The sequence below is a fragment of the Cyprinus carpio genome, chromosome B2 (assembly GCF_018340385.1).
Source record: "Cyprinus carpio isolate SPL01 chromosome B2, ASM1834038v1, whole genome shotgun sequence".
NCBI classification, from domain to species: Eukaryota; Metazoa; Chordata; class Actinopteri; order Cypriniformes; family Cyprinidae; genus Cyprinus; species Cyprinus carpio.
The window spans coordinates 28,926,038-28,950,710 of record NC_056598.1 but is presented as its reverse complement, the minus strand read 5'-3'; the positions used below and the strand labels follow the sequence as shown (position 1 = coordinate 28,950,710).

The 24,673-nt window shown below is 40.6% G+C and overlaps 1 protein-coding gene across 3 annotated transcripts in view; it reads right to left on the bottom strand.

Annotated features, from left to right (window-relative positions):
* Positions 1-20,694, bottom strand: part of creb3l3b (cAMP responsive element binding protein 3-like 3b) — a 28,097-nt gene extending 7,403 nt beyond the window's left edge. The window contains exons 1-8 of one of the 3 annotated variants that reach the window (XM_042719063.1): positions 20,438-20,694; positions 11,849-11,959; positions 10,409-10,691; positions 7,504-7,637; positions 5,469-5,579; positions 3,474-3,580; positions 1,242-1,310; positions 495-579 (exon numbers count right to left, since the gene is read on the bottom strand). In XM_042719063.1, the coding sequence (XP_042574997.1) occupies positions 495-579; positions 1,242-1,310; positions 3,474-3,580; positions 5,469-5,579; positions 7,504-7,637; positions 10,409-10,691; positions 11,849-11,959; positions 20,438-20,458 (921 nt within the window). In that variant the 5' untranslated portion in view covers positions 20,459-20,694. The remainder of the gene's footprint in view (positions 1-494; positions 580-1,241; positions 1,311-3,473; positions 3,581-5,468; positions 5,580-7,503; positions 7,638-10,408; positions 10,692-11,848; positions 11,960-20,437) is intronic. The other 2 variants (XM_042719062.1, XM_042719061.1) reach the window with 2 other exon arrangements.
* Between the last annotated feature and the right edge of the window lie 3,979 nt (positions 20,695-24,673).

Here is a 24,673-nt window from a genome sequence, read left to right as displayed (position 1 = left end):
GTATGAAATGTCCTGCAGAGCAGAGAGACAGTTTATGAAACCACAAAACATTAACACTGATTATCATTTCTTTTGGTTATTTTCTTTCACCGTCAGGAGTATACAACGGAGTATGTGAAGAGCAAAGCTCAGATCATTTAAAAAAAAAAAAAGATCTGAAAAGATCTTTTAATAGAATATTAATTAAAAAAAATATATTTTGTTGAAAAATATTAAATCTGTATATTAATTAAAATATTTAATTAATAAATATATTACATATATATTTCTATATAGCAAATTATGGTATATTACAAATGTAAATATAATACAGTAATATCCAAACAATGAAAATATATGAAATATAATTTATTTAAATTGAATATAAATATTAATTTTTTATTAATTTATTTAAAATTAAATATATATATTTCATTCAAAGCTTGGAGCTTCCTTCCTTCCTTCCTTAATTTCTTTTCCTTTCTTAGGCTTCTCCTCCTGTGCTGTCATCTTACCAGGATGCAGGTTCCCGTCTGAGCCGGTTTACAGGAGCCGTTCATCACCAGAGACTGCAGCCGGCGTAACTGCTCCATCAGAGACCTGACAGAAAGATGGAGAGAGTGCCCTGAGTTAGAGGAAGCAGTAATGGAACTTCCATTTGATATGAACTTTAGAAGTGTAAAGTACCGAGTCATGCTTTAAAAGGGAACGGCTTCATCTAAGGACAAATATGCAGCATGTGGGAGGATTTGTGTTTTGAAAATGTCAGTAGGGTTAAAATAAGTTTTGAAGTTCAGTCCATCAACCCAGATGCTTGTGTGGCTCATCAATAAATTCTTCAGAATGCTGTTAATTTGGAGCCAAAAGGATTAATCAAGAATCCTCAAAGTGTCAAAAAATTCTGAATAAATTCTGATTGATAAATATATTAATAGATATTTAAACTGAAAAAAAAAAACTCACTTAATCCAGAAATATTTATTGTTAAAGGATTGTTGTTTAATTTCATTTGGAATTGAAAATTATGATTCATTAAGAATTTTTTGACATGGGACATCACGTGAGTTGTGCTTCGGCTCCGCGATTCTACGCGGATGAATCTGATGCTTGAGGTGGATGATCGCGTTATCACTGCGGATGTCACTAAAGACATCAAGCATCCAATGTATATCCAGATCCTGAAGCGAAACCAGTTGAGAACCACTGATTTATAGCCCTGTCAGAGCGGAGCAGTCCTGATATTGTTGTAAAACGAGACTTACGTGTTGGTTTTCTCCAGCTGGAAGACTTTCCTCTGTAATTCCAGATTCTGAGCACTGCAGGCAGCCATCCTAGACCAGAGTATATTGGCCAATTACTCACAGTGATAAATCTGACCTACAAACGCTCCCACACACTGTCACAGCAGGTGTTCGAATACACACTAGATTGTCTATGTGGTGCTGGATGCATCAATACCATTAGACGATAATTCAGTAATAACTGTTGGTCCAGTTGTTCTCATGAATGAGAGACAAATGAGTCGTAATTTGCACAAGGACAAATATTGTAGAGATATTAATGTATTCAGATGAATCTAACTAAACATAATATCCAGGTCACATTTCAACCCTAAATCAATAAAAACAAGAGTTATATATTAAAGGCACAATATGTAATTTTTCAGAGCTTTTATTATGCCGAAGTCGATCGCTTCCGCCCCTTGCCTCCTTCCGGTCATGCGTATATGGGGGGAAAAAGCAGCGCTGTTTTATCATACTAGATACGTTTGAAAGTTCTGTTATAATGCTACTCTGTGCGGTAGTCCCCGGTCTATTAAAACGCACAAAGCGTCTTTGGTGTTTCCATATGTTTTGTACAAAACAAAACCGGAAATCGAGGGGTTGTGACATCATTAGCAGGCGACACAATGACACTATGGACACGGTCCGTGTCACTAGTTAAAACTGCTTATTTCTCTGGATTTAAACATTATTCGAAACATTTGCGATAATGTAAGTACACAAGTCAGCAAAATATATAACACTGTTCTAGTGGTTTTTGGATATGTTAATAAAAATATCTTACATATTGTGCCTTTAAGTAAAGCTATAACTGATTTTATCCTCATTAATGCTGAAAGTCTCTTTCTTGTGTAAGAGTCAAGACACAGCCCACAGGATTGAATAAATGAAAGCAGTTCTACATAAACATTACAAATATTAAAATTAAAATTAAAAACAGTGGATAAATCTCATCCGCTTTTGATTTCTTTTTTATTTTCAAAAAAAAAAAAAAAAACTAGATGTTTTCTTTGAGGTCAGTACAATCCCACAGGTGTTTGTTAGCATCAGACGGTGACGTTCACATGACTGATTTGTGAATGTGTGAATTAAAAACAGCCAGATAGCTGTGGTGCTTTAAGTGACTGCAGCGATGGCTGTGAAATGAGTTTGTCCTTTGGAAAGATAAACCCACGGGCTCTTCCTTAAAGGGCAATTTCATGCCCGAAATTTGTGCAGCAGTGTGTTCTAAATAATTTCTCCAGCCTCTCGGAGGATATTCGATTCCTTTGATCCTAAATTAAGATAAGTTCGAGCCTGGATTTTTTTTTTTAAACTTTCAACCTCAATTTCAAGGTCTTAAAGTCAAAGTCTTAGTAATGAGTTTTTCTTTGATGTCATATTCATTCATTCACTCAGACTGTTTACTTGTACCACAAACAGGACATCTGAGGTGAATGCTTTTACTGTATGCAAGTCAGGTACATACTGTAAAGTAGTTCACAACAGAAATTACCATTCAAAGACTTGAGGCTGGAGGCTTTTTTTAATCTGCTCAACAAGGCTAAATTTATTTAATCAAAAATACAGTAAAACAGTAAAATTGTGAAATATTATTACTGTTTAAAATAACTGTTTTCTATACGAATATGTGTTAAAATGTAATTTATTGCTGTGATCAAAGCTGTATTTTCAGCATCATTATTCCAGTCTTCAGAGTCACATGATCTTCAGAAATCATTCGAAACATTTATTATTACTATCAATGTTGAAAACAGTTGTGCTGCTTCATATTTCTGTGGAAACCATGATACATATTTTGATAAATAGAAAGCTCAAAAGAACAGCAGAAACAGAAGTCTTTACACAGAAAGCATAAATATCTTTGCTGTTACTTTTGATCAGTTTAATGCATAATTAATTTCTTTAAAAAGCCTTACCCTGACTTTTGAACATCGATGTGTGTGTGTGTGTGTGTGTGTGTGTGTGTGTGTGTGTGTGTGTGTGTGTGTGTGTGTGTGTGAATGTATGTATATATATATGTGTGTATATATATATGTGTGTATATATATATATATATATGTGTATGTATATATATATATATGTATATATATATATATATATATAATGTATATATATATATATAATATATTATATATATATATATATATATACATGCATATTATGTAATCAGATGTTTTGATGTAAGTATAAATGCATGTGTATAATCACCTGCCCTCCAGTCCATCTGTATATTCCTTCTTTTTCTTGCGGCTCTCCTGTGCTGACTGCTTGTTGCGGATTTTCCTCCGAATCTTCTTCAAAATCTTTTCTTCGTACTAAGAAAGTCATGAGAGAACAGGCCAGACAAAATATTAACATGAATATATCTTGAAATGAGAGGGCTAACATTTCAGACATTTATTTTGATACAGATTTGATTAGGTCTGAAACCTCAGGCAGCACGTGAATCAAATCAAATCAAATCAGCGTAATCTTGTCATTATCCATTATTCTAGCACTCAGAGGGAAAAATCTCTGTGGCTGAAAGAGAGGTGTTATTTTGATGAGAGGTGCCTTTCATCACTGACTTCATTCATCTCAGCCTTTGTAAAAGCCTCTTTCCTTTGGCCGATGTCTGATCAGGCTTCCAGCAGTAAATATAGAGACACGGCGTAATGACACGTGTAGGAAGGTTGTTACTGTGATGATATTACAAGTGGTCATGTGATGTTATGACACCATCACCATGGGTATGAAAGACGCCTTATACCTTGAAGATTTTATATATACCAAGACAGTGCACTCTTATCATACGAATGGGAGAAAGTGCAATGCAAAATATGGCAGAATAAGAATCATCCTTTAAATAAAAACCAGTCAGGATCATCAGATCAAAAACATCACAGTAATCCACAAGTGCTTCACATGACTCAAGTCCATCAATTAATATCCTATTAAGTGAAAAAGTGGATGTTTGTAAAAAAAACAAAAACAAAAAAAAAAACCCTCCATTAAGGGATTTTACATTTAGACATTAATTGTGTCCTAAATATGAGTCAACGCTTCCTCCAGCGTAAAAGTTCATCTTCTGTTGTCTCTTGCATTAAAATTCACCCACATATTTGTTTAAACCTGTTTTGGCTTGTAAACAGTGTTTGATCTGTGCATATTTCTCTCCTGATTCAGATGAGATTACTTTTTGACTGTAGTAACATCTTAATGACAGATTTGTTTTTTTTTAGTTTTTTGTTTTTTTTGTTTTTTTACAAACACGCAGCTTTTTGCTGATGGACTGGACTGGTGTGGATTATTGTGATGTTTTTATCAGCTGTTTGGACTCTCATTCTGACAGCACCCATTCACTGCAGAGGATCCATTGGTGAGTAAGTGATGGAATGCTACATTTTTCCAAGAAACAAACTCGTCTACATCTTAAATAAGGGTGAGTAAATATTTTTTAGCAAATTTTCCTTTTTTCTGTGAACTACTCTTTTAACGCTTTTAGCTTTAATTTGCATTAGCTTGCAAATATGACTTTTCTTAAAGGGGTGCTATTATGCTTTTTCACTTTTTCAACTTTAGTTAGTCTGTAATGTTGCTGTTTGAGCATAAAAAAAGATCTGCAAAGTTACAAAGCTCAAAGTCCAATTCAAAAGAAGATATTTTATTTATCAGAAATCACTTTATAAAAACTACAATGAACAACTCGTTCGGACTACAACTGCACTAGAGAAGGCAACGAGTGTTATCACAATGTTGGTGTTATGCTAGCTTTCCCAACGCAGATGAACTTAGAGTGATTACAATCATCTGGGTTTAAATCGCACTCAAATTGATTTGATTTTGACCAATATTTACACTGAAGCTCGCAGCAGGCGGCTATGGTAAGGGGTATGACATCTCCCGACCAGCGTCGAGTGCTGCCAATCACAATACACATTGGCCCAACTAACCAATCACAGCACATCTTGTATTCCAGAAGGTGGGCCTTCATTTGATACAGGAACTATTCGAGCCGTTCATGCCAGACTGGGGAGAGAGGTGTTGTAATAATGTAAAATATGTTTTTTGAACAACCTAGTTTGAGAACCTGTTTTAGTACACCCCCAAAACAAAATCAAGACTTTTTAAAAGAGCATAATAGGACCCCTTTAAAAGGTTTGGCTGGTTAGCTAGTTATGGCAGAGTTTTGGATAGAGGACATGGTCTAAGTGTTCAACATACCTTGTTAAGTGGCAGCTGGCTGGGGAGACTGACACCTTCCTTGGCTAAAAGTTTCTTCTCATCTTCATTGAGAATCAGTTCTTGCTGGGATTGCTGGGTGGAGGGTTTCGACTAGACATAGAAACACATTTCGTTTTATGTCCTTTCAAATTTGTATCACAAGTGTTATAATTATTTCTTTTGAGAGCAGCCGTGGTTATTACTAGACAGAGCTGCAAAGTGCCACACAAGGACACTCTGTTTAGTCTCAAGTATCAGTGCAATTTACTGCATCCTTTCAGACTCAGGAATTCAGAAAAGTGCTGCGCAAATACATCTGCTCACTTGTTGTTGTTGTTTTTAGCATTCATCACATCACATAAATCAACAACTCAATGCAGCAACAAGTTAAACACTGAAACAACATCTGTGGTGGTATTAAAGCATTGTGAAATGCACCAACAGCTCTCTATTGTCTTTTATGTTGCCTGGAATTGTTTACAGGTCAAAGTCATTACCAGTGCGCTACAGGAAGACCTGTTTGATTGAACACAGAGGCCACTCCAATCTAAACATGTTTTTATCTATTCAAAAAACACTATTAACTGCCTCACTGTTTATTGTCTAAACAGCCTCATTTCTAAGAATGCATTCTTACATAATGTGGTCTTGAACTGTTGTTTAATTGGTGGTCTATACACATACATGTGCTGTTGCATCACACCTCATTATGCATTTGTGTGAAGATAAAAGTTCAACTTTTAAAGGCCCCAATGTTCCATAACATCAGTTCACAGTTTGCATGCTTTCATATTTACTTTTTATGGTGTGTCTTCAAATTTGTCTTTGGCTATTAGCATCCTATGCTTGAGTTTTTAAGCTAAGAGCTTTTTTAAATGCTTTCGGGACACCTGCATTCTGTTGCAATCCACTGCACATGGCACTCGTTCTAGCTGTAACTGAACACACCTTATGTAAATGCCGCTTAAGAAGTGCATGTCAGGTCAACCTGAGACTGGGCATCCTTAAGACTGATTAGTCAGCTGGGCATTTAGGCAAGCCCTGGACTACTTGTTTTTGAAAATATGTTGATTTTAACATCTTTAGCAGACAAATATTTGGTAAATCACAATTGTTTTTTTATTGTTTTTCATCTGTTCTTTTTAGTATTTAATTTTATATGTGCAGACAGAAGTTAATTAAAAAAAAAGTCTTATGCTCACCGAAGCTGTGTTTATTTAATCAAAATACAGTAAAAATAGTGATATTATGAAATATTATTACAATTTAAAATAACAGTTTTTATTGATATGTATTATAAAATGTAATTTATTGCTGTCAGAGCTGAATTTTCAGCATCATTATTCCAGTCTTCAGTGTCACATGATCCTTCAGAAATCATTCTAATATACTGATTTGCTGCTGAAGAAACATTTCTGATTATTATCAATGTTGAAAACTGTTGTGCTGCTTCATATTTCTGTGGAAACCGTGATACGTATTTTGATAAATAGAAAGCTCAAAAGAACAGCAGAAACAGAATTCTTTGCATAGAAAGCATAAATATCGTTCCTGTCACAATTGCTGAATCACATTTTTTGTGGCAACTTCTTGTTGCAATGCATTCTGTGAATGCCTTATTGAAGAATGCATGTGAAGCTCTTGATTTTCCAAAATCAAAATTTAGTACACTGTAAAATACTACTTTAGTATTTAAAAATGTAATGTATAATTCAAGTGTTACTTGCTTTTTCTTTGCAATTTACTAGCAACTAGATTTCTTTTTACACATTGTCTAGGTATCTCAATAGTTTTTAGAAGAGAGCCTTTTCTTTTTCTCTGTCATGTATTTCTTCCCGAGTTCTTCCACATCTCCTGTTTTCCAGTATGAAATCTGACATCTCCGCTGCTCTCTCTGTCTCTCCTCTATAGAGCCGGTTGTCATTAGCATTTGTGTGGATGTCACACTAGCTGTATGTTTCACACTGAATGTCACAGCAGAACAGTTGAGTCTCATACACTACATGATGTCTGTTTGTGTTCTCTCAGTACTCACAGCTTCTCCGATGTTGGAGAGCAGCAGGTCTTTTACGGTGAGCTGGTAAACGGTGGCTGGTTGAGTTCTCGGCTCTGCTGATGTGCCCTGAGAGTCTGTCAGACCTTCAGAGAACAGACAGGCCTCCCAATCTGCTGCGCACACACACAGGATGCATTTACATCACACTATGTCTGAAGACCAACAGACAACACAGATCTTTCATTTTCTGAGTGCCTGTTAATGTACTGCTGAGTGGAGTTCTGGTGCTTTCTAAGGTGTTGCTAAGGTGTTCTTAGCACATTTATAAATGGTTGCTACTGTTCTTGGGTGTTGCTAGGTGGTTGCTAAGATGTTCTGATGGTTTTTAGCACATTACTATTTGGGTGCTACTGCTCTAGGGTGCGTTTCCACAAAGCATCGTTAGCTAACAATGGTTGCAAGTTCCATTGAACTCTGTTGGTAACTTGTGACCATAGTTGCTTTTGGCAAATGCACCACTGGGTAGTTTCAGGGCATTGCTATGCAGTTGCTAAGGTTTTTTGGGTATTTGGTAGCATTATGTGGTTGCAGCTGTTCTGCATGATTGTTAATAGGAATGCACAAATGTATTGCTAATAATTGGTATCACCAGTTGTTTAAAAACAGCCAATGATCAGGGCTGATTATGCTCTCAATCAAAAAGGGGTGGAAAAATGTGTTTGACCCTATAAATCGCCCATATGGTTTAAGCCAGGGTTGCCAGATCCACAGTTTTCCTTCACTAAACATTATTTGTAATGCGACTCCCATCCAATAATCGCAAACAGCTTTTGTGTTTTGTTGCTTCTGATCAAAAACAAAGTCTCAGCTTTCAAATCCTGTACATTTTGGCACAAAATCCAAAAATAAATGCGTTTTCTGGTGCTCTTAAATTTTGCGGGACAGATCGCTGTAGTAGCGCTTCAGTTCAAGCGGCAGGACAAGCTACAGCACGAATATGAACATCAGAAGGTATTTTAAAAGAAACAGTACAACTTACCGAAATTTATCACGTTTAATGTAACCGATCAATCAGCGTTTCAACCAAAAGAAAAATGTCAATAAAACAGCTGGGGAACAATATGCCACTTAACATTGCTTTTACCTCAGGAAAGTTATCAAGTTTTCACAGTTCATTGGTTAGCCATAAAAACACTAGAGGGAGCTTATTTACTGTTAATTATAAATGTCTGATTAAATCTGTCATAAAGAAAAAAACTAGGCTATTTGTATGTACAAACATTTTTGAGTGTGATTATTATATTTAACCTCTATTACTGTACGTACTAAATGAGAGAGCTCACTGTGGTAAACAAAACAGTTCCGGGGGAATGACATATGAGGTCAGCTTTGCGCATACACTGCTCAGTAGTGACGCATGTGGAAATGCAGCGAAGAGATCAAAACAAAACAATGGTCACTAATTAGAAGTACAAAACGAGGATTTGTAGAGAAGAATGTCGGAGGATTTCGATATAAGCCAAGAGGAGACTGTTTTTTTCTTTGCTAAAGTAAGGAAACTTTGTTTCCTTTGCTCCTGTTAACAAATGTTGGTTTTCACAAGACTCACTGGTGCATGTGCAGCGCTGACCTCCATACATCATGTTCCCAGAACTGCTTCTGTGTACAACTATTGGTGGAAGCTAGATTAAAGTGCTTATTACATTTTGAATATGGATATTTTTCTTACAAAAACTAGTGCTGTCAAATGATTAATCACGATTAATCGCATCCAAAATAAAAGTTTTTGTTTACATACTATATGTATGTGTACTGTGTATATTTATTATGTATATATAAATACATACACATACAGTATATATTTTGAAAATATTTACATGTATATACATTTATATATTTATATTCTTATATTTTATATTATATATATATAAATATATTTAATATATAAACATAACATATTTTTCTTAAATGTATACATGCATGTGTTTGTAATTATATATACATAATAAATATACACAGCATACATGCATATATTATGTAAACAAAGACTTTTATTTTGGATATGATTAATCGTGATTAATCATTTGACAGCACTAACAAAAACACATTGATTCGTTACAGGAGGACTTTGTTCACCCCCTGGAGCTGTGTGAGACACTTTTTTTATGGATGGGTGCTTTTTATTTCACGTCTTTTGGACTGAAGCAATGCAACCCCCACTGACTGCAATGATAGAGCTCGAAAGATCAAAAACTATTTTTCATATAACTCAGACTGGATTCGTCTGATGGAAGAAGAAAACATACACCTAGTATGTCTAGGGGGTGAGCAAAACACAGCCTAATTTTCATTTTTGGGTGAACTAACCCTTTAATCAAGATCCATGAATCCCAGGTTAACCGATAGCAACAAAATGTTCGTATGTTTACCTGCAGGTGTATTACAGAAAATTACTTTGTGAAGTGAGCATCAGTATGGCCTGGAGAGGCAAGTACACTTGAACAATGTTTTCTTTGAACAGAAAACTTTTTTTTTCTGTTGAATTCTTAGCATAAATTCTAGTGTATAGTTACCCTAATTAACCTATTTTTATACATATTTGCATAAAGATTGTTGATGTTTTATTGAATGCAAAACAAAATATTTGTAGCTTTTGTGTGGCAGTGTTATTTTTGTATCATTTATATCATATTTTCTGATTTTATATTAATTTGTTAAAGTTTTTGTCATTTTATTGTGTTGTCATTTTTGTCCATTTTTCTTTTTTAACTCTTCACATAGTTTTTATTTATTTTTATTTCAGTTACTTTAAAGTCAAGCTAAACAAAATTGAAAAATGTTGTCTTTGAACTATCTGGAATATAGTAAGTTTTTTCAAGTTCAAGTTTCAAGTTACAAAGGGGGTTTTTTATGGTTAGTAACTGTTTAAAGAGTGAAATCTCACCCAGATCAATAGAGATATCAGGCTCTGTGTTTAAGACCAGTGCGTCTCGCTGCTGAAGATGCTGAGGAAGAAGATGAGGATGCTGAGGGAGGAAGACAGTGTCAAAAAGCGGACTGGTGGGCAGCGGCGGGCTGTCCAGGTGGTCAGAGGGGGTGTCGTCACTGATTCCACTGTCAGAGGGTGAGGGGACCCAGAGAGGGGAGCAGGGCTGTGACACGCCATCTGACGCTTGCAACAGGGAGTCCAGGAAGTTATCAACAACACCTTCACCATGACACAGAATCTGCAGGAACACAAATAGAAAGTAATTACACAAACCACCAATGAGCACACGTGTTATAGCAGAAACACGCATACACAGCCATGATGCACAAACAAAACACACACAAGACAATATTTCAGATGAGTAATTGTATGCATTGCCTTTTGTGTCTCTGAAGTAAATTATTTTGTTACATTTACTTTAACATGGACTAAAATGGAAAGAAAATTTTTCATATTTAGATATATTAGATAAATACTAGTGTTTATCCCAGTTGCATTTTGTCAGCTTGCTTTGTGAAAATCTTAATCTTAATCTTAGTCATTAACTATGGAAATATTCAAAAAATATTTCAGTTTGAAATATTGCCTGCCTGTCCCCAATATTGCTTTGCACACTTGTTAGTATGTACTAATGGCAGCTTTGACAAATGAACCCAACCAACTATGACATTCATCAATTTCCCTGATGTAACAGCACCTTTCAAGGGAAATTAAAATATGAAAACACTTGTGATGCAATGAAATATAAGTTTTAAATCGTTACAAACTACCATTCAAAAGTTTGAGGTAAGTACATTTTTTGTTTTTGTAATCAGCATATTTGAATGATTTCTGAAGGATCATTTGACACTGAAGACTGGAGTAATGATGCTGTAAATTCAGCTTTGAATCACAGGAATAAATTACATTTTAAGAAAAATTAAAAGTTATTTTAAATTGTAACAATATTTCACAATATTACTGTTTTTTACTGTATTGCTCATTAAAATAAATTCAGCCTCTGTGAACATAAGAGACATTTAAAAAAATCTTCAAACAGTAATATATAAATATTAAGCTTTTGCATCTAGATGGTGCCTATGATGTCATAAAATGCTGTCCATGTATGCAGCTCACTAGGTTTTTGATTCACACACAAACACACACACACACAACTGTGTCATATCAGACACAAACACACACACACACATACACACACAAGTTGACAGATGAATTTGGGTCAGGCACGTGATATGCTGTCACTGTGTTTAAGGGAAGTCTTTCGGGGTATCTCATTAATTAACCATGTTAAAATAACTAAAAATAAAATGTTCTCAGCATGTTCTCAGCAGGAAGGTTGTCTTGCGATTTATCACATAAACTCAGGTCACAGAGAACAGATGCCGTATCACTCACGCTTTGATCTGTGATTGACCACACGGGGTTGCCATGGTCACCATTGCTCTCCATATGAGGGACCTTCTGTGGCTCGAGGAGCAGGTCTAGGAGTTCAATCCCAGAATAAGCCTGAGATATAGAGGAAAGATGAGAAGTTATAGGATATGGGGAACAAAAGCAAATGCAAGCCACATACTTTCACACATTAAACCTCGTAAATTACTGTAAAGTAACCAGATTGACTTGGTAAATACACAGCTATGCAGTTCATACAAGCCAAACCATGCGATAAGAAAAAAGAAGTTAAATATTAAAGGAACAAATATAGTAAAATAAAAGAATTTAAATCAAATAATTACAAAGGAGCTCAAAACTTAATTTCTAAAAAAGAAACAAAAAAGATTAAGGGAGTCGTTTGTGATGAGAAAAGTATCTTCTTAAATCTTTCAAAATAGTGTTTTTGTATCAGTGCCATAGAATAACCATTTTTGGTTCCTCAAAGAACCTTTCAGTGAACATTTCTTAAAAGAACCATTATTTTCTTTGTGTAAAGAACATTTTAATACTCTAAAAAACTTTGTCCACTATAAAAAGCCTTTTGTACAATGAAAGTTTCCATGGATGTTAAAGGTTCATGGAACCAACAATGATAATAAAGAAACCTTATTTTTAAGAGTGTAGAGGATTTCTTTTCTTCCATTTTTGGGATACATAGAAAGCACCCTGCAATACTGTGGTGACCACTCAGATTTTCTTCAGAAGATGTCTATTTCTGCACGTCTGGGGTCTTGAATGTAAAACTTCCTTTCACAATTTATAAAGAATGATTCAGAAAGCGGCTCTGACTGTTAAAGTTTAACCAGGTCCATTGTACTGACATAAAGTATTCATTTGAAAGCCTGCAATGTTATTATTAGTACTGTAGCACAGAGAACACCCATAGAATATGACATTTGAAACACAGCTGACAGAAACATCTCTCCACGGGCCTGGTTACAGCACAAAGCAGTGGGACGACATCAAATGTGTCAGGAAATGACAAAATAAACATTGTATCCATGTGACCGGGCCATGCACCTGATATAATGAGCACAATGACACAAAAACTTGTGGCCCAGATGCAGCTGTCATGCTTTACATCTGACATGTTGAAGATGAGAAGATGAGACGTTTGAGCCTTCTCATAAGCTCTGCTGACTTTAAAGACACAGGAAAAGTCAGAAAAGAAGAGAAATACAAATGAAAAAGAATATCATACTCTGAACAACATCTTGATGTACTAGATTTGAAAGCCGCGAGTGAAAAATCCTTCTGCCAGAGAAAGTAAACTCGATGCCAGAGCAATTAGAGCATTGTTTCAGCGTTGCACACACACACCGGATTGAAACAGAAAAGATAGGCTTTGAGTCACTGTTTTATTGGTTTTCTGTTTAAGTTTGTTTTGGTTGATAAGCTATCTGTGCAGAATTGCATTAAGTTGTTGGTTGTGCTTAGCTGAAAGACACGATGATGCTTGTAGGCTAATGTTTATAGCGACATTTTCTCATGCTAAACTTCTAAACTTCACTTTTTATCTTGGTAGATAAGTCCTTGCTGCGTTTTATCAATGCCTTTAGGAATAAAAATCATAAATGAGATCATTTCTATCTTTGATCTCAATTGCTTTTTGCAGACAGCAATTAGATTAAATATAAAGATATTTATTCAGAGATAAAATGGAAAATGGATTTTCTTCAACTTTAATAACCCTACTTTAATATCTCAACTGTCTACAATACAGCAATAGTATTGAAAGAAGATTGATATTCTCAGCAGACTAGAAGAGATCTCAATGTCGTTTACTTTAAGAAACATCGGAGACAAGTTGGTACTTAAATAAAACAATCCTGAGCAATGAAAGAGAAATAAAGTGTTTCTTTGTCATTGCATATGGTTTATTAACAGATTCTTAAAGGAAACGTGTAATATTTGTGAACTGTGATACCAAGTGCTAAGAATGTGAAGGTGTCAGCTGGTGTCTAATACATAAACAGATCAATTTCTCCAGTGGATATCACACACCATTGGGAAGGTCTAAACCTCAGCCTAGTTTTCAATCCAGACAGTTTATTTGTGTTTCATTGACATGATTCCTCAGCACCCTGTGACCTACTTTGCACCGTGGTCATGCGCTTTTGAAGTGATGAAAAGCTTACTGTATCTCATCTGAGCAAAGTTTTATATGGTTTGTGCTAATGGCACAGAAGAATTAAAGCTACTCTTGACTAGTCAACCTCTAAAGAGCACGAGACAGTTTCATAGCTGAAGGTTTTGAGGACACGGAAGGATATTGACGAAGTTAGACTCCTCAAACAAGAGCAAAGCCAGGCGCTTTTAATTGCGCTTTGACATCAAACAAATCTAAGAAACCTAAATGGCATAAACACAACAATAGAGCAATCCCCAAACTCTGATTCCATTTGGGAGGTTTTGCATAAACTGATTGCTGTACTAAATCAAGATTATAGACGGCAAAGTAATCAACAACAGCTCTCACGGCTGAGTGTGCATGGGTGATTACAACATTTTGGTCTAATTGCATCTGTTGAACTTTCTCTGCCTCGTCTGTTGTTAATGGAAAAACTCTGAGAGGAGCTTTGGGTTTTATACTTGTTTATGTGTGTGCTGAGCTACTAGGCTAATTAGGAAAAGATAATCATCACCGGGGTTTGCATTATTGTCATTTTTACAAGAACTGCAAATACACTGGTTCATTAACACCTCAAATTAGTAGATTGCTTTTTTCTCAATTAGTGAGACGTGAGAAATGTGTGAAATGAGTTTAAATATAACTGTAATTTCACACATAGCTCTTCTTTTTCGTGAGAGATCTCAAGAATGTCTCAAATTGCACTCATGAATTGCCAAGATCATGCATCAGATATCTCAATATGAACTATAGGGCTGTCAATCGATTAAAATTTTTAATCTAATTAATCACACCCTTTTTCTGTGATTAATCGTGATTAATTGCACACTTCATGAAATTAAGCATAGACCATTTATCTTGTTTCAACATCATAATTTCTAACAGTATTTCATTGTCAATACATATGCTGGCCTTTTATTTCAGTACTTCAAGTTTGTTACAAGAGGAAAAATACATTCTTAAAAATTAGTTTGCGGTAAATTTTTGCACTGATCTTTAAAACTAAAAACATAATACACACACACACACACACACACACACACACACACACACATATATATATATACTACTGCTCAAACTTTTGAAATATTAAATTATAATAATAAAATCATATTATAATGATTTCGGAAAGGTCATGTCACACTGAAGACGAGTATTTGCTGATGAAAATTTAGCTTTGCATCACAGGAATAAATTACATCTTAAAATATATTCGGTAACGAAACAGATATTATGCATTGTAATAATATTTCACAATTTTACTGTTTTTACTGTATTTTGAGCAAATAAATGTAGGCTAGACATTAAACAATCTAAGTTATTTCAAACTTCATGTGTATATTTGTCATAAAATGAATTTATTTCAAAGCGAAAATTGGCAGGTACTGCCAGTATAAACTATATGAATGTAAACAATATTTTTGAGGATGCACCCAGGTGGTCCCTATTTACTTTGAGCCTGAGGTTAATTCTTTGGGCCTGAGGTTGTCACGGTGTCTGTTCTGTGTCTCCCTGGGTGGCCACTAGAGGTCTCACTTCCCCTTATCGTCACCCCACCTTAGAACTGCATTTCCCATAGTCTTGTCTGTTTCATCACTGCTCATTGCACTCAGCTGTCCGTGGTTACTAATCATTGCACTCAGCCAATTCCCCGTTAGCATTGTCATTTCTCTGTGTATAAATACCCCGGTTGTTCTGTCATTGTCACGGAGTCCTTGTTGAATGTCACCCTGTGGTTTTCCTGGTTCCCTGGTTTCTCGTGTTTCTGGATGTTGTCTATGTTTCTTGTTTTGGACGGATTACCTGGATGTTGACCTTTGCCTGGATGTTTTCTGATTTTGGATCACCCCAATAAACATACTGCTTTTGGATCTACCTGTCTGTGTGCGTGTCGTGACAGTAGGACTCCGTCATGCCTAGATCCAGCGGTATGTTTTTTGGGGTTTCTCCCCCAGCCATCGAGCGGGAGAGAAGGATGGAGTTTGAGGGAACCCGCCCGGTCATTTTTCGTGGGACCCGGGGAGGTCGCAGAGGAGTGAGTGGTCGTGAGGAGGCTCAGCATCGCTCTCAACCATGGCCCCCCTTCGATCCGGGGCTCGTGTGGGATGGATCAGAGCCACTGTCTCACCATGGCGGATGGAGAGGGGAGAAGAAGCGCACGTCCGCCATGGTGGCGCCACTGCCCATGATGCCAGGGCCAGCGCCACGAGGCAAGATGGACGCCAGCTCAGCGCCACAGCACAAGGTGGTCACCAGCCCCACGCCACGAGGCCAGACGGCCGCCAGCCCAGCGCCACTGTCCAAGATGGCCACGGAGACATTTTTGAACTACTTCTCCAGGTTGAACAAGATCCCAGAGGTTCCCAGGAGTGTTCACGTCACGTCTGCTGAGCCAGCGCCACAGCACAAGATGGCCGCCAGCCCTGCGCCGCAGCACAAGATGGCCGCCAGCCCTGCGCCGCAGCACAAGATGGCCGCCAGCCCAGCACCACAGCACAAGATGGCCGCCAGCCCAGCACCACAGCACAGGATGGTTGACTCAACGCCTGAGTCTCCCGTCAAGGTGCCACCGACTCGCCATCATAGAGGGCGGAGGAGGAGGAGACAGGCGTCAGCCGTTCCTCAAAGCCCGGAGGGGGGTCCCGAGCAGGCCGCCGCCGTCCAGGAGGACGTTCCAGAGCGGGCCGCCGCCGTCCAGGAGGACGTTCCAGAGCGGGCCGCCGCCGTCCAGAGGACGTTCCAGAGCGGGCCGCCGCCGTCCAGGAGGACGTTCCAGAGCGGGCCGCCGCCGTCCAGGAGGACGTTCCAGAGCGGGCCGCTGCCGCCCAGGAGGAGGTTCCCGAGCGGGCCACTGCCGTCCAGGAGGACATTCCCGAGCGGGCCGCTGTCGTCCAGGAGGACGTTCCCGAGCAGGCCGCGGTCGTCCAGGTGGACGTGCCCGAGGTTCCCGAGGCGGTGCCTGATGCCGAGGCGGTGCTCGAAGCGGTGCCTGATGCAATGTCCGATGCCGAGGCGGTGCCCGAGGCGGTGCCCGAGGCGGTGCCCGATGCCGAGGCGGTGCCCGATGCCGAGGCGGTGCTCGATGCCGAGGCGGTGCCTGATGCCGAGGCGGTGCCTGATGCGGTGGCCGAGGCGGTTCCCGATGCAATGTCCGATGCCGAGGCGGTGCCCGATGCCGAGGCGGTGCCTGATGCGGTGGCCGAGGCGGTTCCCGATGCAATGTCCGATGCCGAGGCGGTGCCCGTGGCCAAGGCGGTGCCCGATGCCGAGGCCGTTCCCGATGCCGAGGCCGTTCCCGATGCCGAGGCGGTGCCCAAGGCCGAGGCGGTGCCCGATGCGGTGCCCGATGCAATTGCCGAGGCGGTGCCCGATGCCGAGGCGGTGCCCGATGCCGAGGCGGTGCCCGATGCCGAGGCGGTGCCCGTGGCCGAGGCGGTGCCCGATGCGGTTCCCGATGCAATGACCGAGGCGGTGCCCGATGCCGAGGCGGTGCCCGATGCGGTTCCCGATGCAATGACCGAGGCGGTGCCCGTGGCCGAGGCGGTGCCCGATGCCGAGGCGGTGCCCGATGCGGTTCCCGATGCAATGACCGAGGCGGTGCCCGTGGCCGAGGCGGTGCCCGTGGCCGAGGCGGTGCCTGTGGCCGAGGCGGTGCCCGAGGCCGAGGCGGTTCCCGATGCGGTTCCCGATGCAATGACCGAGGCGGTGCCCGATGCCGAGGCGGTGCCCGATGCCGATGCGGTTCCCCGTGGCCGAGGCGGTGCCCAAGGCGGTGCCCGATGCCGAGGCGGTGCCCGATGCCGAGGCGGTGCCCGATGCCGAGGCGGTGCCCGATGCCGAGGCGGTGCCCGAAGCCGTTCCGGAGGCAATGACCGATGCCGAGGCGGTGCCCGTTGCCGAGGCGGTGCCCGATGCCGAGGCGGTGCCCGAGGCCGAGGCCGTTCTCGAGGCGGTGCCCGATGCCGTTCCCGAGGCGGTGCCCGAGGTGGTGGTCGAGGCGGTGCCCGAGGCCGTGGTCGAGGCGGTGCCCGAGGCCGAGGCGGTGCCCGAGGCGGTGCCCGAGGCCGAGGCGGTGCCCGATGCCGTGCCAGAGACGGTGCCAGAGACGGTTCCCGATGTAATGACCGAGGCGGTTCCGGAGGTCGAGGCGGTGCCCGATGTTGTTCCCGATGCCGAGACGGTGCCCAATGTTGTTTCCGAGGCCGAGGCTGTGCCCGATGCCGAGGCGGTGACCGATGCCGTTCCGGAGGTCGAGGCAGTGACCGATGCCGTGCCAGAGACGGTGCCAGAGACGGTTCCCGATGTAATGCCCGAGACCGAGGCTGTTCCGGAGGTCGAGGCGGTGCCCGATGTTATTCCCGATGCCGAGGCGGTGCCCGATGTTGTTTCCGATGCCGAGGCTGTTCCGGAGGTCGAGGCGGTGCCCGATGTTGTTCCCGATGCCGAGGCGGTGCCCGATGTTGTTTCCGATGCCGAGGCTGTGCCCGATGCCGAGGCGGTGACCGATGCCGTTCCGGAGGTCGAGGCAGTGACCGATGCTGTTCCGCAGGTCGAGGCAGTGACCGATGCCGTGCCAGAGACGGTGCCAGAGACGGTTCCCGATGTAATGCCCGAGACCGAGGCTGTTCCGGAGGTCGAGGCGGTGCCCGATGTTGTTCCCGATGCCGAGGCGGTGCCCGATGTTGTTTCCGATGCCGAGGCTGTTCCGGAGGTCGAGGCGGTGCCCGATGTTGTTCCCGATGCCGAGGCGGTGCCCGATGTTGTTTCCGATGCCGAGGCTGTGCCCGATGCCGAGGCGGTGACCGATGCCGTTCCGGAGGTCGAGGCAGTGACCGATGCTGTTCCGCAGGTCGAGGCGGTGCCCGATGCCGAGGCTGTGCCCGATGCCGAGGCCGTTCCCGAGGCGGTGCCCGAGGCCGAGCCCGAGGCCGTTCCCAAGGCGGTGTGTCCTTGTCCAATGCCGTTCCTGAGGCCATTCCTGAGGCCGTTCCTGAGACCGTTCCCAAGGCGGTGCCCGATGCCAAGGTCGTTCCCGAGGCGGTGTCCTTGTCCAAAGCCGTTCCCGAGGCCGTTCCCGAGGCGGTGCCCGATGCCGAGGCCATTCCCGAGGCTGTGCCCGATGCCGAGGCCGTTCCCGAGACCGTTCCCGAGGCGGTGCCCGATGCCGAGGTCGTTCCCGAGGCGGTGTCCTTGTCCAAAGCCGTTCCCGAGGCCGTTCCCGAGACCGTTCCCGAGGCGGTGCCCGATGCCGAGGTCGTTCCCGAGGCGGTGTCCTTGTCCGATGCCGTTCCTGAGGCCATTCCCGAGGCGGTGCCCGATGCTGTTCCGGAGGCCGATGCAGGGCCCGAGATGGTTCCGGAGGCGATACCCGTGTCCAAGGCCGTTCCCGAGGCGGTGCCCTTGTCTGAGGCCGTTCCCGATGCCGTTCCCAATGCCGTGACCTGGCCATCGCCACAGCCTGCTCCTTACTGGCTCCCCGATTGGCAGGTTCCGTTCGGGCCACTCAAATGGCAAATTCCTCCCTGGCCGTCTGCACAACGAGAATGGACTGATCCACCGTGGCCACCTGAACTGCCTGGTCCCTCGTGGTCCCCTGAACTTTCGGGTCCACCGTGGCCACCTGAACTGCCTGGTCCCTCGTGGTCCCCTGAACTTTCGGGCCCACCATGGCCCCCTGACCTGACCGAGCCAACTGGGCTACCAGGGGAGCCATCGCTGCCGGTCCCAGTTCCCCTACACGGGCCTGGCCCGCCATCCCTCCCCCTGTTCTGCCTCCACCAGTCCACCTCCCTCCTGGTCTCTTTGTTTTTTTTGGTTATTTTGGTTCTGAGGAGCATCTGGAAGCTGCTCCTTAGAGGGGGGGTAGTGTCACGGTGTCTGTTCTGTGTCTCCCTGGGTGGCCACTAGAGGTCTCACTTCCCCTTATCGTCACCCCACCTTAGAACTGCATTTCCCATAGTCTTGTCTGTTTCATCACTGCTCATTGCACTCAGCTGTCCGTGGTTACTAATCATTGCACTCAGCCAATTCCCCGTTAGCATTGTCATTTCTCTGTGTATAAATACCCCGGTTGTTCTGTCATTGTCACGGAGTCCTTGTTGAATGTCACCCTGTGTTTTCCTGGTTCCCTGGTTTCTCGCGTTTCTGGATGTTGTCTATGTTTCTTGTTTTGGACGGATTACCTGGATGTTGACCTTTGCCTGGATGTTTTCTGATTTTGGATCACCCCAATAAACATACTGCTTTTGGATCTACCTGTCTGTGTGCGTGTCGTGACAGTGGTGGGCTGGTTCGCCAGTAACGTTTTTCAAATAAATAAAAATAAATAAAAATGGCACTTTTACCTGAGAATGACCCTATTGCAATATGATACAAACAATGAAAATCACAGTAAAAGCAAAGGGAAAACAATACTTCACCTTGTCTGAGAGTAGTGCCATGTTCCAAGCACTAGAATCATCAACAGAAAAACAAGCAAACAGAGGAAAATGGTTAAAATCCAGAGAGAAAAACTGAGTATGTCAGTGTGATGCCGTCCTCCACACAGCTATGTTCCTGAATGTGTTCTCTGTTCTAGGACAAAGTTGAACCTCCTGATAATGAGCCGATGATTCAGTTGGGTTGTTAATGGTCAGAGGGCTTTGACTGGCAGGTTAAATCAAACATGTGAGCATCTGCATTCTGTTCATCAGTGAGATGATGATGATGATCTCATCAAAATAAATAATGGACATGATAACCGAAGAGGATGACATCAATGTTTGACTGAAATGTAAATTAAGTGGAGCTATGCAAGATTTTCTTTCTAGACGTTTCTATTTCACAGCTCAAGAGACTTAAAGGAAAAGTTCACCTAGAAATTAAAACTTGCTGAATGTTTACTCACCCTCTGGCCATCCAAGAAGTATATAAGTTTCTTTGTTCATCAGAACAGATTTTTATCAGCTGTTTGGACTCTCATTCTGACGGCACCCATTTACTGCAGAGAATCCATAGTGAGCAAGTCACATGATGCTATTTCTTCAAATCTGTTCTGATGAACTTTACTCAACTTGGATGAGTAAAGTTTCAGCAAAGTTTCATTTCTGGGAAAACTACTTCTTTAAGAATATTTTTTTAGTTTCTAATTTTTCAAATAGTTTTCAAATTCCTTTGAAGAGATAAAAATTAATGTAAGTCAATTGTTGACAAAATAAATGTGGATAGATTATTTGAGAAATGGTTGAGGTCATATGGAAAGGCTTGACTTTTGAATAAGGCTTTAGTATCTTGGCAAATCATATTGTTGAAATCTTTTCTATTACATATCTAAGGGTCATCTATTTAATGTCAATTTCATTGCATTGATTTCTGGGAGATATTAAAGAGAGCTCACTTGTGATTTTTATATCTCAGTGAGATTACATGTTGTGTAGACTTGGAGTGTGTATTTACACACTGAAATCCTCTTGCAGTAATGGCACGCTGCATGTGCATGAACCCGTGTATAAAGATAAACAGATAAACCCAAACCTGAAACTAAACGTCTAACAGTGTAATCAGTGCAAGCTTATCCTGCATGTGTCCCAGCTGTTATCACAGAGGATAAGACGGCTAATATTGGGAACTGCACATTGTTCTGCTCATTAGAAGAAAACGAGGGAAGTGTTACATAACTCCACTCATGCACAAACTCCAGACATGTTACCTCATGTTATTTTGTTAAATTATTGTCAAATTTACTACCCATGTTTTTGAGAGAAAATTGTAGAGTGTAGAGAAATGCATATTTAATACAGCTGGACCTCTATGCACAGGATCTGTGACATGCTGTAAATTATCACAGAAAATGATGTCAACTCTGTTTGCAAAAAGAAAAAGCATTTACAGAAATTAATTTGCAGTGAAAGTCTTTAGGAAAATCGTTGCCCCATGAAATCTACTACTGTCAATATTTATTATACATATATTGTTCTTATAAAACTGCACTCAAGGTCAGAATACATTTCTTGGTGCCTTTCAGACATGCCTGCTAATAAGCCCAACATGACGACAGAATCGTGGGCGCTCTTTCAACAAAGCTTACATTCAAGAGCAAAGGTCATATTGACTCTGTCAAGTAGACAGTGAAGCCTTTTTGCTGTTTGTAAACTTTAAGCAAAGGGTATTAGGATCTTTGATATTATTGACTTTCTGTGTGTGTGTGTGTGTGTGTGGAGTCTCACACCAAGCACAATTCTTCCAAGAAAATGGTTCAGATAGAATCTACCACAAAAAAAGGTCAAGAAAACCAATTAACTTGCTGTTCCAAATCCTGGATGCACAAAAGAGGAATTCAGAGAAGAAAAGGGGATTCAGCTGTTATATATCAGTTATCTTTGTATCTAATTGTGTGAGTGTATGTGTGTGGGTCAGGTGTTGCCTTCACTGGGATGACCAAACATCTCCTGAAACCAGCCAAAACAGCTTATTACACTTACTACTTATTGTTATAATGAAACTCTAAAAATGCAAAAATGGGTGCTGTCAGATGAGAGTCCAAGCAGCTGTTAAAAACATCACAATAATCCAAAAGTTATCCACACAATTCCAGTCTATCAGTTAATGTATTTTTAAGTTAAAGGCTACATGTTTGTTAGAAATAATAAGTTTTAACTTTAAACCGAGTCCATAATCCATACGATGCTTCCTCTAGTGAAAAAGTCCATCTCCTGTTGTCCTCCATATCTGTTTAGAACTGTTTTGGACTGTTTTCTCTTGTGAACAGTGCTTGATCTGTACATCTTTCTCTCCTGATTCAGGCCAGACAACTTTTTCACTGGAGAAAGCAATATTAAGGATAGAAGACTCCCATAATTTAGCCAGACGCTTACCAAAAAGTAGTATACTTCAAGTTTATTTTATTAAGTATACTTAAGTAAAGTTCAAGTATATTTTAAGTATACTTTATGTAGCAAGTAAACAAATATCAGTGTTCTAGTAGTATACATGTAAGTGTACTGTTTCAATACTCCTTGGGACTAAATTGGCCCACTTTCTAGTATATAAAAGTATACTTTTAAGTATACTTTAAGTATAACAGAAGCAAAGTTTAAGTACACTAGTTTACCTCTATGTTTGTAGTTTGTACTGCAATTATACTAAAAGTGAACTTATAGGTATACTGATAGTTTACTAATTAAATACTTTGTACACTTTGAAGTATAGTCTAAGTAACTACTAGTTTAGTAGTTTTGTACAGCAAGTAGGCCTATACTCATTTGTTTTCTTTAAGTGAACCTTAAATCATACTTTAAGTATAGTACTGTGTCCCTATTTAGGTTTTAATTTGTATATATTTTGTTATATGAATATCTGAACATACAAAACATCCAAAGAAAGAAGAAGGTATCTGCTTGTAAACAAAAACATTTTATTCTAGCTTCATGCATTCTTTCTTTAAACACTTTAATGTGGGTAAGTTTCATAAAAAATAAAGAAATAACATTTTGAACCAAAAGCTGAAAAAAAAAAAAAAAAAAGACTATGAATTAGATTCAGAATGATAATCAAAACGTAGATAGAGTCACTCAACACCCCAAAGCTTGACTGTAATTATTACCTCTTCATCGGTCAACATTTTATTCCATAATGTTACAGTTTTGATGCTGTTTCATGTCAGATGATCGTGTTACATGTCTTAGTATCTGTTGTTTCTTTTTCTTCTTCACCTGTGTTTTCTTGGAAATTCTGTACAGAAGATGTGTACTAGCGCCCTCTACCATATAACAATGAAAACACGGATTCTAGGAGCACAAGTATAGCTCAGATATATTTAGACTTTTTGTAAGTATAAGTCAAGTATACTTAAATGTCATTTTAAGTATGTTTCTGAGAAGTACATAAAAAGTAAACTAAAAGCATACTTTCCTATTTTAGTTTAAAAGAAGTATACTTATAGCACACTTGAATAAACTTATTTTTCGTAAGGGGAATCAACAGTTTTAAGTAAAAAAAAAAACATCTTGATGGAATTTTCTCTTAAAAACATTCAGTTTTTCTACTTCACAAGATTGATGGACTGGAGTGGTGTGGATTACTTGTGGATTATTGTGATGTTTTTATCAGCTGTTTGGACTCTCATCCTGACGGCACCCATTCACTGCAGAGAATCCATTGGTGAGCAAGTGATGCAATGCTAAATTTCTCTAAATCTGTTCTAACCTGTTTTAGCTCATTTTTATTCAGTTAATCTAAAGCTATTCCTTTAAAGTTTTTTTTTTTTTTTTTTTTTTTTTACATAAAATCCATCATTGAAGTCCATTCTGTTTTCGTCTATCTACCCTCATGTCGCTTCAAACTCAGGTGACCTTTACTTGTGGAACACAAAATAGCTTATGAAAATGTCAAAGCTACTCTAATCCATACAATAGCAATGCATGCTAATCACTGGCTGTGTTGTACTTTAGCTGTAGTTTTGGAAATGTTCAGGACCACCGCTGGTTTCCCCTCAAAGATGGTACTCAGTATGAAAACAACAGAAGTCAAGAAAAACAAATGCGTATTTGTGTGTTTTTTTGTTTTTGTTTTTTGTTTGTTTTTTTAGACTTTAAACCAATTTAAACAGCGTTCACAGTCTGCTGAAACAGTGTTCTGGCTGTCACATTTTTTAAAATTGAAACAATAATGTTCATATA